The sequence below is a fragment of the Camponotus floridanus genome, unplaced genomic scaffold, assembly GCF_003227725.1.
Source record: "Camponotus floridanus strain SB8 unplaced genomic scaffold, Cflo_v7.5 scaffold2, whole genome shotgun sequence".
Classification (NCBI taxonomy): domain Eukaryota; kingdom Metazoa; phylum Arthropoda; class Insecta; order Hymenoptera; family Formicidae; genus Camponotus; species Camponotus floridanus.
In genome coordinates this window covers 4,058,051-4,074,210 of record NW_020229325.1, presented here as the reverse complement: position 1 = coordinate 4,074,210, position 16,160 = coordinate 4,058,051, and the positions used below count along the sequence as shown (strand labels likewise).

The following is a 16,160-nucleotide window of genomic DNA, read 5'->3' as shown; positions in this document are numbered from 1 at the left end:
CAAAATTTTTGTTATATATTACATAATTTGAAATTAATAATATATAGAGCGACAAGAAAAATAAAATGAGAATGAGCGAACACATATACAATAATTAAAATAATTAAAATAAATCAATAATTAAAATAAATGCAATATGATCAGTTATCTTGTTTGTAAATAATACAAACATGTCAAATTGCATTTGTGCATCGAATTGATGGACTTACAATTATTTAAGATAAACTTTTACCACATAGATATCTTTGATATTCAAAATGTTGCATGAGATTTTATTATCACTTTGGGGATGTTCAACCAGCGTATCACAAATGATAGAAACAGATGTAAGTGTATATTGTAAATAAAATGAGATATTAGCTATAATTGAAATATGTTACCTTTTTACATATATTACTAATCTCTTTTATAGTCTATAGATCTTGATAAATACTTACATCCTGGGGAAAGGGCATTGCTCAATAAAATATTAGATATTGTGAAGGAATGCAATGTCATACGAAATTTTATACATACAGTGAACAGTGAAGATGAAAAAGGTTTTAGAAATAAAATATTTTGTACACATATAATTGTTCTTGCATAATTCAACTTTTTTACATTCTATCTAGGATATGTTGCTTCTGGTCTGTACATACGTGCTCTGTGTGATGGAATGGATCAGGCATTGGAACCATTTCGTGAAGAAATAATTGAATTGGAACGTACAGTCTTAAATGACAGTCATACTCCTTTGTCTTTAATTCTCTGCAATATTGAAAAATACACTTGTTTATTTTCTCTTTTGCATTCTATTATTCGTGAGGTGATTATAAATTGCTTTACATTTAATGTTTGCATGTACAGTTTAAGGAAAAATCTAAGTAATACACAAAACATATTTATGATCTTATATGAATAAAAATGAATTGATTAATTATTATAAAATATAATTTATGCACAAGGTGAATGGAGGAAAAAAGAGAGATTACTAAAAACAATTTTCTTTATCTTATTTTAGATTCAAACACAAAAACTCCATGGTTGTAAATTGTTGCAATGTCTACATCAGCGTATGCATACTGGCATACCTGAAATCAGCTCCACTTTGGAATTGTAAGAAATTTATTAATAAAATTGGATAGTATTAATATAATCTTAATTTATATATTCTTTCTTAGGATGACTCACTCTGTTCATATTGTTTTCTACAAGCATCTAACAAGCTGGCTCTTGTATGGACATCTGGAGGATGTTTACAGAGAATTTTTCATACAGAAAGCATCAGATTGTGAAAAAACTTTGGTGCATGAGGATATGAAGAATGATATCGATATACGTGATCAATTGGTAAATAGCAAAAATATTGGTGTCGATATGTGGGATTATAATGTTCAAATGGACATGCTTCCATCCTATATAAGGCCATCGTTGGCAAACAAAATCTTGACTATTGGTCAGACTGTTATTATGTTTGGAAATGATCCCAGGCAAAAAAAAGGTAATTTTATGAATAAAAAATCGATCTCAATTTCTTTCAAGAATATTACTATAATTAATTTTCCTCTATACCTCAAGAATTATAATACATAAATGTTATGAAAATAAATATCTGATAACATTTTAGATTTCAGCATGATGTCTAAAATGGAGAATTCCGTATGGGGCGACAAGGAATACGAGTATTTCAGAAAACTTCAGAATCTGCAAGCGAAATCCGTTTTCAATATCGTCGAATTTGACCGCACTATCAACGAATTAAAACAGTGCGTAACAGAACTTCTGTGGAATGTTGCCGTCGAAGAGGCACAATTAATGCAACAATTGAGACTTGTAAAGGAGTTCTTCCTGATGGGTCGCGGTGATTTATTCTTGGAATTTATCAAGCTTACGGCGCATATCTTAAATAAAGCACCAACAAGTCACACATCTAGAGACATCAATCTCGCATTTCAAATAGCACTGAGAAAAATGCATTTAAATGACGAAAGCGCTATAGATAGTTTTAATTTCGTGGTTCCCGTGCCACCTCCTGAAAATGAAGATGTGAACACAGATATCACTGATCTTCCTAATAACGAGAGACAAGATCCCAATGGTATGTTTATAATACTTTATTTCATTGTATTTTATTTTCAAGATAGTTAACAAAAATTTGAATTTATTTTAGAGAAACGTGGATGGGGTCTTATCACATTGAAGTACAAAGTTGTTTGGCCATTACATTTGTTATTTAGCCCAGTTGTATTAAACGATTATAATATTTTGTTTCGCTTTCTGTTGAGAGTTAAAAAAACTCAGATAGATTTATGGAATCTTTGGAGTGAACACATGCATCATAAAAACATGTAAATCACATTTATTGTAATTAGAGTAAAATTAAGATTTTTGCTACTCCTTTATGCAAAATATTTCTTATTCGCAGAGATATTGGTGTAATCCAGTTGAGAAATAATTTGATTTTCATTATCGATAACTTACAATATTATCTGCAAGTGGATGTGTTGGAAAGTCAATATGCTGTGATGGAAGCAAGTATGAAAAGCACACGAAATTTCGAGGATATACAGAAGGCGCATTCTGTATTCTTGGCTAATGTCATGTCGCAAACCTTTTTATTAGGCAATGAAACACGAAAAAAAAATTCTGTAGGTTCTCAAAATCACTCATAACTTATAATTATGCCGTATATAATAATATCGTAGATTTAACAATCTATCTTTCATATATGAATTCTTTGATTAATGTAAAATCTTTTATAATGAAAATATCATCATTATTTAAGTATATTTTTAATATTTGATATTATTTTTTCAACAAAACTACGAAAATCTTTGTTAAAATTTATTTAACATTAATTAATGAATAAGGATCTGCTATTTATATTTATGTAATTTAATTTCTGAAAAATTTTTACATATTTAAAATATAAAAATTATTAATATTGCTTTTTATTTATCAATATGAGATTTAAGAAGTTCATAAATATAATATAATATAACATTTCTGAGACACTTTGTGCATTGCTTTGATATCAATATTTATAAATATTTTCAGGTAAATATGTTGATACATCTTTTGTTACGACTATGCGACGATTTCATCTTACAAGCGTCCATGTGGGAAGTTGACAATTTGCTTCTAACAGAGAAAGAGGAACTCAAAACATTATGTGAAACACTCGATAGTGTGATGGACTGGTTGACAAAAACATTAAATAGAGTACGTGCACAACCCTGTGGAGAACACTTGGCTCGATTGTTATTGAGACTCGATTTCAATAGATGGTTCAGTAAAAAAATCTGAAAGGTAAAAGAAATCTAAGAAATTATGAATAAATGCTAGTATAATATTGTGAAAAAAAAATATGGCTTTCTTGATTTGTTTTGAGAATCCAATCATACGAAAACAACAAAAGATTAAATAAAGCTATTAATATTTTTCATTAATTAATGATAAAATATAAATTTTAAACACAAGAATTTTAATTTACATATAAAACATCCTAATCTGTACGCCCTTCTACAGAGGTTGCTTGATATGTTTCTATATTTCCTCGAAAATTTATTTCTTTTTTATATTATATTTTTTACAACTTCATGCATGATTTTTATAATTTCAGTAACTACAGTCAATAAAATAATCTTTATGATCAACATAGTTTTAATACATTTGTGTATATGAAATATTATTCTTTATAGATTATTGCACATTTAAATATTTATTTTGAAAAATGATGCTAATGGCAGTAACGATAATATAATATATAAGTGTGTTTACAATGTACATTTTTTTTATAATAATATATAATAGATCATAATTATAATAACGAATATATATATCACATACATCACATACATATAAAGAATGATTCTTAAAACATATGAGTATCATATTTGAGATCTCCTAAATATTAACAATATTATTTGATATATAAAAAAAATTTCATTTTCTGTGTGAATACTTATTTTGCTTATAATATGCAATTCTTATCTTACTTGAAATTTTTTAATCGCTATCATCACCGTCGTTATAATCGTCATCGCCGTATCCATAAGTACTATCATATTGACGTTGATGCAATTGTATTACGTTTCTTATGGACGCATCGGAGGATAATTCTTCTGCAGTGAAACCATCATTATTTTTTAACGTTGTGTCTGCATTGTGTTCCAACAATAAATTTATCATCTCCAAATGCCCATGATTCGCTGCCACATGAAGTGGCGTGTCGCCCATTTTATTCTATGATTAATGGAAAAAAGCAAAAATTCAAAAATAGGGCTCCTTGTTAAAGATATGTTTAAAAAAAAAAAGATGATATATGTGTCAAAGTAAGATAATGTAATGAAAGGATGAACCATTTATATAACTCACATTTAACACAAGTGTGTGTATCTAATTTTACTTAGAAAATATCGCGTAATATTTACAATGAACTTTAATTTATACAACTACATTTAACATTGAAGAGAAATTATACATGCAAGTACATTCTCTTACTTGAGCATTTATCACAGGATTTGGCAAATTGAGAAGCTCGCTCGCACATTCCAAATGACCTGTACGTGCTGCCCAATATAACGGCGTATTCCCGGCTGCGTCTAAACCAGTCCCCGATATACCCTGCTTCAAGTATTCTCTCAGGAAGGAAACATTACCACGTCTAGCAGCATCATGCAGTGGCAACTCGATCTCTTGCGTTTGTTCTTCCACTGAGGTGAAAAATAATAGAGGTAATATTAAAGGAATAAAGAAAATTTTTTTGTACTCTTTCTCACCATAAGTGGCGGGTATAAGTCCCTTTTGATCTCCACATTTAGCCCTCCACCAATCTGAATTGGTATCTCTGTCGTAGACATACAATAGATCTCCTTCATCAAATGATAATTCTTCTGCCTGTAAAAAGAATTTAATTTAATTATGCATTAATTATGCATTCTCAGATTCGAGAAGCATATTGGACTAATAGATTACTATATAAAATGTACTTACACATTGCGCATTGTATTTGCATAATGCCCTGACCACTTTTACCTTACCTTAAAGTTAATGTAATGTTGTGTTAATATATTTTATTATATATTAAAAATATTGTTTTATTCAAAAAATAAGAACTTTTATGAATTAATTATGCTAACACTAGAAATGTACGTCACATATGTATTTAATAAATTACTATTCTAACCTCTTTTTATAATAATTAGGAAAATTATTACGCAAAATATACTTTGTTTTTTAATAATTATAATAAAATCTATATGATTCTTTTAGACTATTGCTGTTTTCGTATAATAATTCAAGTACATAGTTTATATTTTATGAAGTTTTTTTTAAAACAGACGAGCTTAAGATACATATGATATAACCTTAAACTTTTGTATATTAGAATTTTATTAAATTTGCAAGAAATATCTTGAACATAATTAACATAACAAATACAGAATCTATGATACATATACATACATACATAAATCCATACATGTACATATAAGTGTCAAAAATTTTTTTCATTATATATACATAATCATTCAGTTAGAAACAAGGAATGCTTCAAGAATTGTATAATAAATATTTCGATATCATTATCGAATTATTCATAATAAAATAATAAATTACATACAGCAATTTTCAGACAAAATTATTAACTCACATATCACTATTTTGTGATATATTTACCAGGTTTCCAGGTGGTTTTAGGTGGTACAGGTGTTTTTACAAGCACACTCATGGCTGTGTAATTCTAATATAATATCAATCCAATGAGTCATATGGTTGAGTTCACAATAATGTATTCGCGGCATTTTATATAGAAGTTAAATTGTTCAAATACATAAATTATTATTTAAATCTTCTTTTTTGCCACTTTCATAAATAATACCATGTCTGAAATAAAAGTGAATTTGAGTTAAAATTTGATAGCTGATAGTTTTATAATCAATGGTACATATAAATAATATAAGCTAAAAATGTATATCAAGCAATAAATAAAAAAAAGAGGAATCCCCAATTGTATTATCTTAAAAAATACTATGTAATTGTGTTGTATCTAAATACTTACTAAAAAATACAACCAAAACAAAAGCTATCATAAGCCACACCCAACATCTCCATTTCGAGTTAGTGTGCTCTTCTAACTTTAGAGATTCTTTCTTTAATTTAACAGCATTGATATCAGTTAATTTGTCAGATGTTTCCAGTGCACCAATGTCCTTTTTTATGATAGCATTTGCCACTAATGCTTGTTCCTTTATATTGCTGGTCATGGAAAGCATATTTTCAGCAATCTTTTCCTGGATGTTTCGATTGTACTTTAAAATAGCATCTAAATCTTCATCTTGGATGTTAGAATTTGATAATCGTTGTCGTACACCATCTCTATCTGTAGCTGTAACACAGAGATTTAATGCAAAATACAATATACAAAATCATATACTTTTTACAATTATGTATAATAATAAACAATCACTTTTGTCGGTGTGAAATAATTCTGCTCGTAGTTCCCGATTATATTTTGCAATGGTCTTTTGATGTATTTGCGTTGTGATATTTGTATTGGTAGAATCATTTGTAGAAGTTGAATTTTTTGATAACAATTGTGCAGCAACTACTCTTTCTACTGGATTTGATAATTTCATTGCACTTATTATCCCTTTCAAGAAATCTATCCGTTTAGTATAGCCTATCATAATTTCTTTGGATGGTTTACTGTGAGAAAAAAATTAAGTCTTTAATATTAAAATAACTACAATATCTGGAATCATAATAATACTAAATACCTAAGAATATATCTTAAAATAACATATAAATAATATGTTGTAAGTAATTGAAAATCTTACTTTGGTAGAGTTTGTAATTTGTTTATCATTTCATCCAGAGCAAGTATATACTGAAACAAAAAAATTTATACTTCTAGTACTATGAAATATAGCTTATATATTTTATATGTATAAATGAATAAATTTATATGACAAGATATATAGATTTAGTCTCATATTTTTTTAAAAAATATAGTGCTACATCATCAAATAAACAGTTACCCACAGTATAAATAAAAAATTGATAAATAAAAAATTTATATAAACAATATATTGTAAATACTAACAATTAAACAATATATTGTAAATATTATAAATATTATATGAATAAATTGTAAATATTTAAACTATAATAAATAAAATGTAATATTTTATAATTCTTATATATATATATATATATATATATATATATATCTTAATTTTTTACAATTATTGTATATAAAATTACTCTAATATTTGTAATGAAACATCAGATTAAACATATTAAATATACGCATTAAATAAAAATGTAGAAATATGAAGGTTAGAAGAGCACCTTTTCCAATTTCCAGTCTTTATGCGGATCATCTTTCGCTATTAATTCGCAGCGCGTTAGAAGACGCTTGATGTTAATTTCTAACTTAGATATTTGAGTCATTTAGTCGTCTAGTAAACAAAGCAGAGAATGATATACGCTTCATTTATTATAGATACGTAATGTATCATGTAGCATCTTTCTCCTGTTGTCCACGTGTAGTCTAGTTAAGATAGCAAAAACACTTATCGTCAGTCGATATTATCGAAAATTTTTTTCTAGGTAATCGATATTTATATATGATATCTATTGATGATATCTTATACCACTTGTTCAATATATATATCTACAAAATAGAAACATATTTTTTTCTGTCAGATACTGACAAATTACATATGTATAGCATGTGATGTAAAAAAAAGTACGAGAAGGAAAAATCGAATAAATAATAGAGTTTGTCCCAATAATTTTGGATGAAAGCTTGGATTGTAAATTATATCAAGAAGAGAATATTATTAAAAAATTAAATTAAATTAAATTAAATTAAATAATAATTATAAATATGAAATTTTTACAGAAACATATTATTGATAACTATATAAACATGCATATATTTATATTTTATTGATATACTATATATATATTTTAATTAAAAAATATTTATAAGTTTCGCGAAATTTGAGCTGTCAGCAAACTCAGTATGTTTCGTAGTATATACGTTTGACACGTTTGACCTCTTATCAAAATACATACATCCTGATATCTTGCCGACCTATCGACAGCGCTCTTCCTCCGGATTCCCGCACCGCGTCCCTCATCGCGATTCTTGAAGCAACTGCCATTATTCCCGCGTTATCGCGTCTGCCGTGATTGCAGGATCTCTTACGCGGATAAGTATATATGTCTATAGGTAGTGCGTATACTGCGTAAGCTTTTTGCGAGAGAGTAGTGGACAGGTAGGAGATAATCTCATCCTTGATTATTTGTGATTCGCGCGAGATGGAGAGTGGGAGAGACGGCGGAGAGGTGAACGGCGATGTGAAAGAAACGCCGTCCTCAGTCGTTAAAAACTCCAAGTCGGAGGAGCCTCGTGACGAAAGGCAGCAACAGCACGTAACCAACATGGGCAAGCAGAACGACGAGGATTTGGACGAGGGTGCGCAAGAGCGAATGCTCCAGGGGGACGATGGCAACGCGAAGATCACCGAGAAAGATAACATCGAGGTAAACGAGGACGCTACCACGAGAGAGACGCTACACGTCGCGAAAATTGAACCCTTAAATATCACATATGGCTTATTTTAGTCGGTTTGGTTATCGATATTTTAACAGGAGAAATCTCGTCTAATGATTAAAAAAAATATGCTTAAAATTTATTTCTTAACTTTTATTGCACGTTTATTTGCTACAGGCGTCAAGGAATATATATAAATTCTGGTAGATTTTTCTGCAAGCACTTTTGAGGCAGCTAAAATGGATGCTTGTGATTAGCCTTCACATGCGAACGTTCTCGAGAACGATAACCTTTTTTTTATTTATTTTGATAATTCGAGATATTTTTGAAATTATACGTGAAAAATACTTGTACGTGTATGTATCTCAGTGTTTATCTTAATGCATTCTAAATATACTTATATCTTATAATGGACACGCCTATCCTCGCCATTGCACTGTTGAATATCGATCGCCCGGTTATTCTCACAATTTGTCTTTATTCTACAATTGCAAAATTCATGCTTGTGCTAATTTTAAAATTGTATGAGATTATGCAACTTGTAATTTTTTTAATTTGTTGTATGCAAAATACATTGTATCTCACGAAGCTATATAACAAAAAAAAAAACAAACTAATTAAGCTGCAAAGATGTGTAAATTTTCATAGAAGTTGCATCATGTATATATGTTAAGAGATTAAATATATTAACTCTATTCTAGTATATTCTAATATACATTCATGAACCCTCAATATTGAAACTCACTTGCAATATTTAAATATTTAATTTTTCTTTTCTTTAAAATATTTAATTTTAAGAAAATATTTAATTTTCTTAATAACTTGATTATATAATCCCACAAATTAATTTAACTTTATATCTGTAGAATCAATATGTAAAATACAATATTATATATTAGAGGAAATATATTACAACAATATATAAAAAATATAAATCATTCTTATAGAAACATTTGCAATAACTTGTTATTAATGTTGACATTTTAAAATTATTCTATAAATTATTCTCTAAAATTATTCTGTATTGAGTTTTTTTAAAGTTTTTTTAATTTTTATTCTCAAATTACTTTGTTGTTTCTCTAACAGGTGAAATTTATCTCTGAGAATGGTGATGTCAAAATCGATATTGAACCGAGTAAAGATACTCTCGTAGGAATGAGCAAGGAAGAATTGATGAAATTTGCCAATGATCCATTTTGGGTAAGACTGAGATGGGCTCTGTTTATCTTTTTTTGGCTATTGTGGATAGGCATGTTGGCTGGTGCTATAGCTATCGTTGTGATAGCACCAAAATGTGCAGCACCTGAGCCAAAAAAATTCTGGGAAGAAAGTCCAATTATTCAGTTGGATATCTTAGATTCTCCTACCAATGATTTGAAAGGCCTGGAACTTGTCTTAAGTGACTTGAAAGATCGACACATTAAAGCTATTTCTCTCTCATCAATAGTGAAGGAAGATGCAGATGGTACATACACATTTTCAAGAAATATATATAATATTTGTTTGTATGCTTTATGTAAAACATTCTTAATTAAATTTTATAAATATGTATATTTTATATAAAATATAATATATATTAATAAGAAAATCCTTTTTTTCTACATTATAGGAACAACCGAAGATTTCAAAGCTCTTGAATCAAAATTAGGAAACATTAGTGACTTGGAAAATCTCATCAAAGCTGCAACAGAAAAAGATCAACAAATCTTTTTGGAGTTGGATCCCAATCATTCTTCTGTAGAGCATCCATGGTTCAAACGATCTGTAGAGAAAGAGGATCCATATACTTCTTATTATGTATGGGCTGATGGTGGGAAAGAAAGACAAAATCCTCCGAATAATTGGGTTAGTCATGCTTGTATAAGATTTGATAACAGAAAAAAACTTGCATTTAATATATTTAAGCAAATATATTTTACAGTTGAATGTCTATGGTGAATCTGCATGGGAATGGAATGAACAAAGAGGACAATATTATCTTCATCAATTCAATAAGTCACAACCTGACTTGAATTACAACAATCCAGCAATGGTGAAAGAATTTGGGGTAAGTTTATTATTCTTTGTATACTTAATTGATATATTTATTTTTATTTTCTTTGATATACATTTTATATATTATTTTAGGATATCTTAATTCATTGGCTGAAATTGGGAATTAGCGGCTTTCGTTTAGCGAATACATCGTTCTTAACAGAAGATCCAGATCTTCGTGATGAGCATCCGAGTCTTCTTCCTGTAGAAAGAAATAATTATCAATCATTGGTACACGTTTATACGCGCAATCGTCCAGAGAACGTTGCAATATTAACAAAATGGCAAGAAATAGTTCGTAACGAAACTGATGGTAAAGGGTATGTTTGTTTTTGTATTGTTACTTTGTGATTACATATCATTTCTCTCTCGTCTAATTATAATGTTATATTTACATGATAGATTATTCGCGTTACAAGACGACATTAGTGCAGATATCTTGCAAGTTTACAATGAAAAGAAGGCAATAATTGACTTACCACAAAGTTCACATTTTCTTACTACTGCCAATGCGAGCATCAATGCGACTGTATTGCGTAGAAGTATATCACAGTGGCTCAGAATTACATCATGGCCTGCATGGGATGTGAGTATCCTTGACAAAATTAGTTATTACAGTTTATTTTTACCGCCTAATTTCGTTGAGATATTATAGAAATTAAAAATATTTTCCATTCATTTTTCCTAAGAGTCTGTAACAATTATTAAAATTATATAAATAAAAGCACATTTTTGTCATTTTATTTCAGCTCAATGGTAAGCAACAGTCTTTGAAACATCGTATGCCTAATGTCGCCGATAGCTTCACGTTAATGACAATGCTATTGCCGGGCACGCCAATTCTACGATTAGATGATGTCATGTCTCTGAAAGACACATTTGCAACCTTATCAAATGCTCGAAGAGGCTTGACATTCCTTCATGGAAGTACGACGTTTAGAGTAATAAACGAAACTGTCTTCGTATATGCGAGGTGAGTTTATTCATTTGTAATAATTATTAATTTTAATGTTTAACGAAAATAAAATGAAATATTCATATGCTAACCATTTTTAAAAAATATATAGCGACTCATTATAGAGCTCAATAATATATATATTACAGACTTATCTTAAATAGGTTTAAAAACTAATCTCTTTTAAATATTCGCGCATTATTCATTTTTCTATTTAAATATCTTTAATTTTTATACACGATAAAAATTAAGAATGAATGTATACTTACAATACATGAATGAAATCAAATTTAATTGGATAATTGAATAGATTCTCATACACATATCCTTGTGCAATTGAATTGATATTGAATTGATCTTGCATATCTTGGCCCATATTCTCACGGTGCTTTTGGTACATAGTCTAATATATTGTATCTTCTAGTAATATATACATATAAATTCATTAAATTCATATATATTCATATAAATTCATTACATATAAATAATGGTGTCAGACTTGAAAAAATATTTGACAACTGAAATGTCTTGCATGTTACACAGCATAATAGATTAACAAAAGATTAATTTATCTTATTCCATGCTTCCTTATATACAACAGAAGTTGGTAAGTGTGCATGTACCACTAACATATTGCAATCCTGCTTTGCATTGTAAGAATTTAATGACATACAAAGAAAATAATATATGAATTAATGGTATACATACAATCCCATCGTACATTCTTATCTCACCTCTAGTATATATGTTTTGCATATATGTATTGTGTATACTTAAAAATTTTGAATTGTTTTTGTAGGGTAAGAAGCGGCAATCCCGGGTATTTGGTGGCATATCAAACAGGAAATGAGTCAGCGATCATAGATCTGTCTGAGATACCGCAAATATCGGAAGAAATCACTGTAGTTGCGTGTAGTCCCAATTACATTCGAGACCCAGAAGTGAGGTAAGAATTTTTATAAATCTTTCAGTAAAATTCCATATGCTTCATATCCATATATGTATATATATGTTATATATGATTTTATTTAATATTTTATTTAATAACTTTATTTAATAATTGTAACTTTATTTTTGCAGGACAAAGTTATATTCAAACAAAGTACCTATATCACCAAAGAGCACACTGATCTTAACATTTGTGCCAAAGGAGTAATCGATAAGGATATTTTAAATGCAAAAACAATCGATTACATATAATAGCATTTTTGCTTCAACATACAAGGTATTTAGAGGTTATATAATGGGAGATTATATAAAAAAAAAATAAAATTAAAATACTGGAATTAAAAATTAAAATTATAGCAGGAAAAGAAAATAATATGAAATTATAATATATGTAATATACATAAATTAAATTATTTTAAATTAATTATTTTTTGTGTGCAACTGTAATAAAAAGAATATACTGCTTTGTTTGATGAAATAAATACATGTAGCAAACATCATAAAAAAAAGAATTGTTAATTACATAAATTCTTGCTTAGATCATATTAATATTAATATGTTATTAATATTAAATACGAGATATAGACTAATTGAATGATCATAAATGAATATCAATGGACAAAATATGTGCATTAAATAAATTTTTAAAACCCCAATTTTAGATATGTTTTAAAGTAATTTTTTTGTAAATTATTAATTAAATAATTTGTTTATTGATATTTCCTGATATTCATTTGTGACTTTTCGTACTCATTTACTTAATCTGAATCAGATTTTATAATTGAATTTTTTTTATTAAAAAAAGAATATTATATGCATGCGCAGGTGCGCGTAAAATTTTTGAACAAAAATAAATAATTTAAATAGATTAATTTTCGATATGTGCGATTTAATATGTACAATTGAAAAGGAGCTTATTCAATGTGCAACTTGTGTGGATCGGTAAATCTTGCCGTTATGATATAAAATAAGGCAGGTAGTACAACTAGAACTAACATTCCGGGATGGATGCTAATTCCACGAAGAGTCGCAACCGCTATCACTCCGTAACCGTGTAACAACCAATGACCCAGAATGACTATTACATTTTTTACATTCGAAATGGAACTCAGCAGCAACGACTTTATCGTTTGATTCAGTTTAAATGCAAAATGCGCTGCATTTGATAGAACAGACAGAATGATAGTGATATATGGAAAAGAGTAATCTGCAAGAGAAAAATGTATCATGAATAAATAGTGTGTCATATTCTATATATATAAAATTAAAATTAATTTAAAATAATTAATTTATAATCAATTTATTATTATAAATTAATATAATCAATTTATTATTATAAATTAATATAATTAATTTTTAATAAAATTCAAGATATACATACAAATTAGACCTCCACCCACAGCGTGAAGTAGTGCGAGAATTGGATAGAAATACAATGCAGCATAAATAGAAAATTTGCCTTGTTTTGGCAAAAATTTTTTGGCTATTATTGGCCTTATTAATAACATTAGAGCTATTCCTAGGGCATAGAAGACAAAAACCATAGTATATCTGAAATCATATAGAACAATGTATATTAAAAACATACAATATATATAATACAAAATATTTTAAGCAAAATATTGCCAATAGTGCTAACAGAATGATTGACAAGAATTTAAAACCATGTTTTTTCTAAAAAGCATAAAAAAAATATACACATATATTATCGCTAAATGTCGTGATTTTGTTAATTTTTAAACATTGCTACTTATAATAATATTATAGATAAAAAAAATATTATAGATAAAAAAACATTGCTACTTATAATAATATTATAGATAAAAAAAATTGCATACTTCAGAGGCATAATAGAAACTATTATAACTGAACTAACAAGGGATAAACGGCTTCCTGTGTACAATGCAGCGTTGCTTCATAATTTGGACTGGGATTATGCAACAGCGTATACCAGTCCGATAGTTTTTTCGCCCTGCATGATTTGATATTGAACGTTCCGATAGGATGAGTCAGTTGTAGCACTATGACAGATGACAGTACTACTTCGATTAAAGCGGACAAGTGCAGAGCGATCACTTCCTTGGGTATGTTCCGGCGCATGGACACCATGTCAATGCAAAACCAATGCAACACCAGGGCTAGCAGAGCCATGAAGCCTAGATAAAGCCAGTCGTAGAACATTGGCGCATCGTCGCAGGGCACGCACGCCGAGGATACGTTGGCCCGGAAGCCGCGAGGACAAGCCCCGCATTCGCTCCAGTTGCCGTCCGATAACAGTTCTCTGCCGCAGTACAATCCGGGACACCGTGTAAGGGTGTTCATGGCTACGTTTTTTTTAGATTTTATATATATATATATATGTATATATACAGGTCAGGGTTAAAGTACCCATAGAAAAATAACCTACATGACGTGACGCTCAGCGATATCTGTTCCTTTTATTTTATATTTTTTTGCTGATATCTCGGTTAAACTAAAAGATTACATTTTTTTCTGTCAAATTTCTTATGGATCTTTCTTGCTACTTAAAGAGCGTTTGACTTCTTCGAGAAACACAATAACCTCCTTGAATTCTTTTAACATTAAACGTTACATGTATATCGAATTTGTCTTTCACCCATTTTGAATGACAAAGATCTTATTTTTTTATGTTCAACTTGCTTTCAAATACGTGAATTATATGTCAATCCATGTCAACTGGTCAACTTTGCACAAGCGACAACTGCGACAACTGTCATTGACTATCGAAGTTTATGAAGATTCTGTCGATAATGTCGCATTTGTCGATAATCTATGGAAGCGCGATAAAATTGACGGAAGTGAAATGAATTTATTTATAAATAAATATGCTTATATATTTATATAAAGAAATACACACACACAAATGAGATCTTTGAATCTGATTTTTTATTGCAACGATATGATTATCGTTAAAATTATTATGCAGTGTATTTGGAAAATAATTATATACATTTATTATTTTAAATACTAAAAAAACATTATAAACAGATTTTGTTCACAAAAAATGTTAACTGGCCTCCATAAGCATGTAAACAGGCCTTAACTTGTCTAATCTTGTCGCTGAAAATTTCCAACTCTGATATATTCCTTGAATTTGCTAAAATAATCTTTGAATAATTTTTTTTAAATATTTGAGATGGATGTATAGCTATATTTCCGAACACCCTGTATATAACCAGAGTTGCATATATAAGAATTATAATGCAGAAGTGAAAATGTCATACGACATTTGCCTATTTCAACATAATTTTATTTCAGCATATTACATCTTCCGTGAAGGAGCGAAGAAAAATTCGCACGTCGCTGCATTTTTTTCGAGAAGATTCATTTTAAATCGCGCAATCTCTTCTTTTCTATATATTCGTATGTTTGAAATCAATACATTCTACTAGATTCTTCAAGTCCATTACGTGTTTGGAATTTTTTAAAAATTCATGAATTCAAATATTCTACAGACGCTTTCCCGAATTCCGTCGCGGCTCGAAAACGGATCGAAAACTCGCGAGAGAGAGAGGGAGAAGAGAGAGAGAGAGAAAGAGAGAGAGAGAGAAAGAGTGGGAGCGAATGCCGTCAGTACGCATCTACAAAGCGATAACGTGATTCGTCGGTAACGATCGAGCCATGCGCCCCGCCGTCTTCCGTTTCGGCGCACTGGCC

The 16,160-nt window shown here is 29.1% G+C and overlaps 4 protein-coding genes across 8 annotated transcripts; 2 read left to right on the top strand and 2 right to left on the bottom strand.

Annotated features, from left to right (window-relative positions):
- Window positions 1-140: 140 nt before the first annotated feature.
- Window positions 141-4,642, top strand: LOC105252620 (gamma-tubulin complex component 4). The gene is made up of 10 exons (XM_020027969.2): window positions 141-326; window positions 413-539; window positions 612-805; window positions 1,001-1,095; window positions 1,161-1,480; window positions 1,607-2,077; window positions 2,150-2,327; window positions 2,405-2,627; window positions 3,037-3,288; window positions 4,500-4,642. The coding sequence occupies exons 1-9, from the start codon at window positions 258-260 to the stop codon at window positions 3,283-3,285; spliced, it is 1,926 nt and encodes a 641-aa protein (XP_019883528.1). The 5' UTR covers window positions 141-257; the 3' UTR covers window positions 3,286-3,288; window positions 4,500-4,642.
- Window positions 3,040-8,151, bottom strand: LOC105252618 (osteoclast-stimulating factor 1). 3 transcript variants are annotated; one of them, XM_011260081.3, is made up of 7 exons: window positions 6,041-6,217; window positions 5,659-5,865; window positions 4,975-5,021; window positions 4,761-4,878; window positions 4,483-4,694; window positions 3,978-4,224; window positions 3,040-3,281 (listed from the first exon to the last, which is right to left on the bottom strand). In XM_011260081.3, exons 2-6 carry the CDS (start codon window positions 5,708-5,710, stop codon window positions 3,988-3,990), a joined length of 666 nt encoding a protein of 221 aa, XP_011258383.1. In that variant the 5' UTR covers window positions 5,711-5,865; window positions 6,041-6,217; the 3' UTR covers window positions 3,040-3,281; window positions 3,978-3,987. The 3 variants fall into 3 exon arrangements, with proteins under 3 accessions (XP_011258383.1, XP_011258380.1, XP_025263787.1); XM_011260078.2 differs by lacking the exons at window positions 3,040-3,281; window positions 3,978-4,224; window positions 4,483-4,694; window positions 4,761-4,878; window positions 4,975-5,021 and adding exons at window positions 6,449-6,687; window positions 6,819-6,868; window positions 7,333-7,534; window positions 8,065-8,151 and having other exon boundaries at window positions 5,664-5,865; window positions 6,041-6,367; XM_025408002.1 differs by lacking the exons at window positions 3,040-3,281; window positions 3,978-4,224; window positions 4,483-4,694; window positions 4,761-4,878; window positions 4,975-5,021 and adding exons at window positions 6,449-6,687; window positions 6,819-6,868; window positions 7,333-7,565 and having other exon boundaries at window positions 5,664-5,865; window positions 6,041-6,367.
- Window positions 8,152-8,153: 2 nt separating this feature from the next.
- Window positions 8,154-12,839, top strand: LOC105252617 (neutral and basic amino acid transport protein rBAT). Of its 2 annotated transcripts, XM_025408000.1 has the most exons (10): window positions 8,154-8,535; window positions 9,632-10,010; window positions 10,155-10,390; window positions 10,467-10,592; window positions 10,673-10,899; window positions 10,982-11,165; window positions 11,329-11,552; window positions 12,136-12,141; window positions 12,334-12,480; window positions 12,615-12,839. In XM_025408000.1, exons 1-10 carry the CDS (start codon window positions 8,311-8,313, stop codon window positions 12,688-12,690), a joined length of 1,830 nt encoding a protein of 609 aa, XP_025263785.1. In that variant the 5' UTR covers window positions 8,154-8,310; the 3' UTR covers window positions 12,691-12,839. The 2 variants fall into 2 exon arrangements, with proteins under 2 accessions (XP_025263785.1, XP_025263786.1); XM_025408001.1 differs by lacking the exon at window positions 12,136-12,141.
- Window positions 12,840-13,209: 370 nt separating this feature from the next.
- LOC105252616 (JNK1/MAPK8-associated membrane protein) lies at window positions 13,210-15,205 on the bottom strand. 2 transcript variants are annotated; one of them, XM_011260074.3, is made up of 4 exons: window positions 14,890-15,205; window positions 14,359-14,806; window positions 13,864-14,033; window positions 13,210-13,689 (listed from the first exon to the last, which is right to left on the bottom strand). In XM_011260074.3, exons 2-4 carry the CDS (start codon window positions 14,802-14,804, stop codon window positions 13,397-13,399), a joined length of 909 nt encoding a protein of 302 aa, XP_011258376.1. In that variant the 5' UTR covers window positions 14,805-14,806; window positions 14,890-15,205; the 3' UTR covers window positions 13,210-13,396. The 2 variants fall into 2 exon arrangements, with proteins under 2 accessions (XP_011258376.1, XP_011258377.1); XM_011260075.3 differs by having other exon boundaries at window positions 14,359-15,205.
- Between the last annotated feature and the right edge of the window lie 955 nt (window positions 15,206-16,160).

Excerpts from the sequence above, each read along its gene's own strand:
- LOC105252620 (XM_020027969.2), top strand. The coding sequence starts at position 258 with ATGTTGCATGAGATTTTATTATCACTTTGGGGATGTTCAACCAGCGTA. Across the intron at positions 1,481-1,606 it reads TGATCCCAGGCAAAAAAAAG|ATTTCAGCATGATGTCTAAA; the intron begins GTAATTTTATGA and ends ATAACATTTTAG. Across the intron at positions 2,328-2,404 it reads CACATGCATCATAAAAACAT|AGATATTGGTGTAATCCAGT; the intron begins GTAAATCACATT and ends TCTTATTCGCAG.
- LOC105252618 (XM_011260078.2), bottom strand. The coding sequence starts at position 7,434 with ATGACTCAAATATCTAAGTTAGAAATTAACATCAAGCGTCTTCTAACG. Across the intron at positions 6,869-7,332 it reads AAGACTGGAAATTGGAAAAG|TATATACTTGCTCTGGATGA; the intron begins GTGCTCTTCTAA and ends TTTTTGTTTCAG. Across the intron at positions 6,368-6,448 it reads ATTATTTCACACCGACAAAA|CTACAGATAGAGATGGTGTA; the intron begins GTGATTGTTTAT and ends TCTGTGTTACAG.
- LOC105252617 (XM_025408000.1), top strand. The coding sequence starts at position 8,311 with ATGGAGAGTGGGAGAGACGGCGGAGAGGTGAACGGCGATGTGAAAGAA. Across the intron at positions 10,900-10,981 it reads AACGAAACTGATGGTAAAGG|ATTATTCGCGTTACAAGACG; the intron begins GTATGTTTGTTT and ends TTTACATGATAG. Across the intron at positions 11,166-11,328 it reads CATCATGGCCTGCATGGGAT|CTCAATGGTAAGCAACAGTC; the intron begins GTGAGTATCCTT and ends ATTTTATTTCAG.
- LOC105252616 (XM_011260075.3), bottom strand. The coding sequence starts at position 14,804 with ATGAACACCCTTACACGGTGTCCCGGATTGTACTGCGGCAGAGAACTG. Across the intron at positions 14,034-14,358 it reads CAGGAAGCCGTTTATCCCTT|ATATACTATGGTTTTTGTCT; the intron begins GTTAGTTCAGTT and ends ATATGATTTCAG. Across the intron at positions 13,690-13,863 it reads TGTGGGTGGAGGTCTAATTT|ATTACTCTTTTCCATATATC; the intron begins GTATGTATATCT and ends TTTCTCTTGCAG.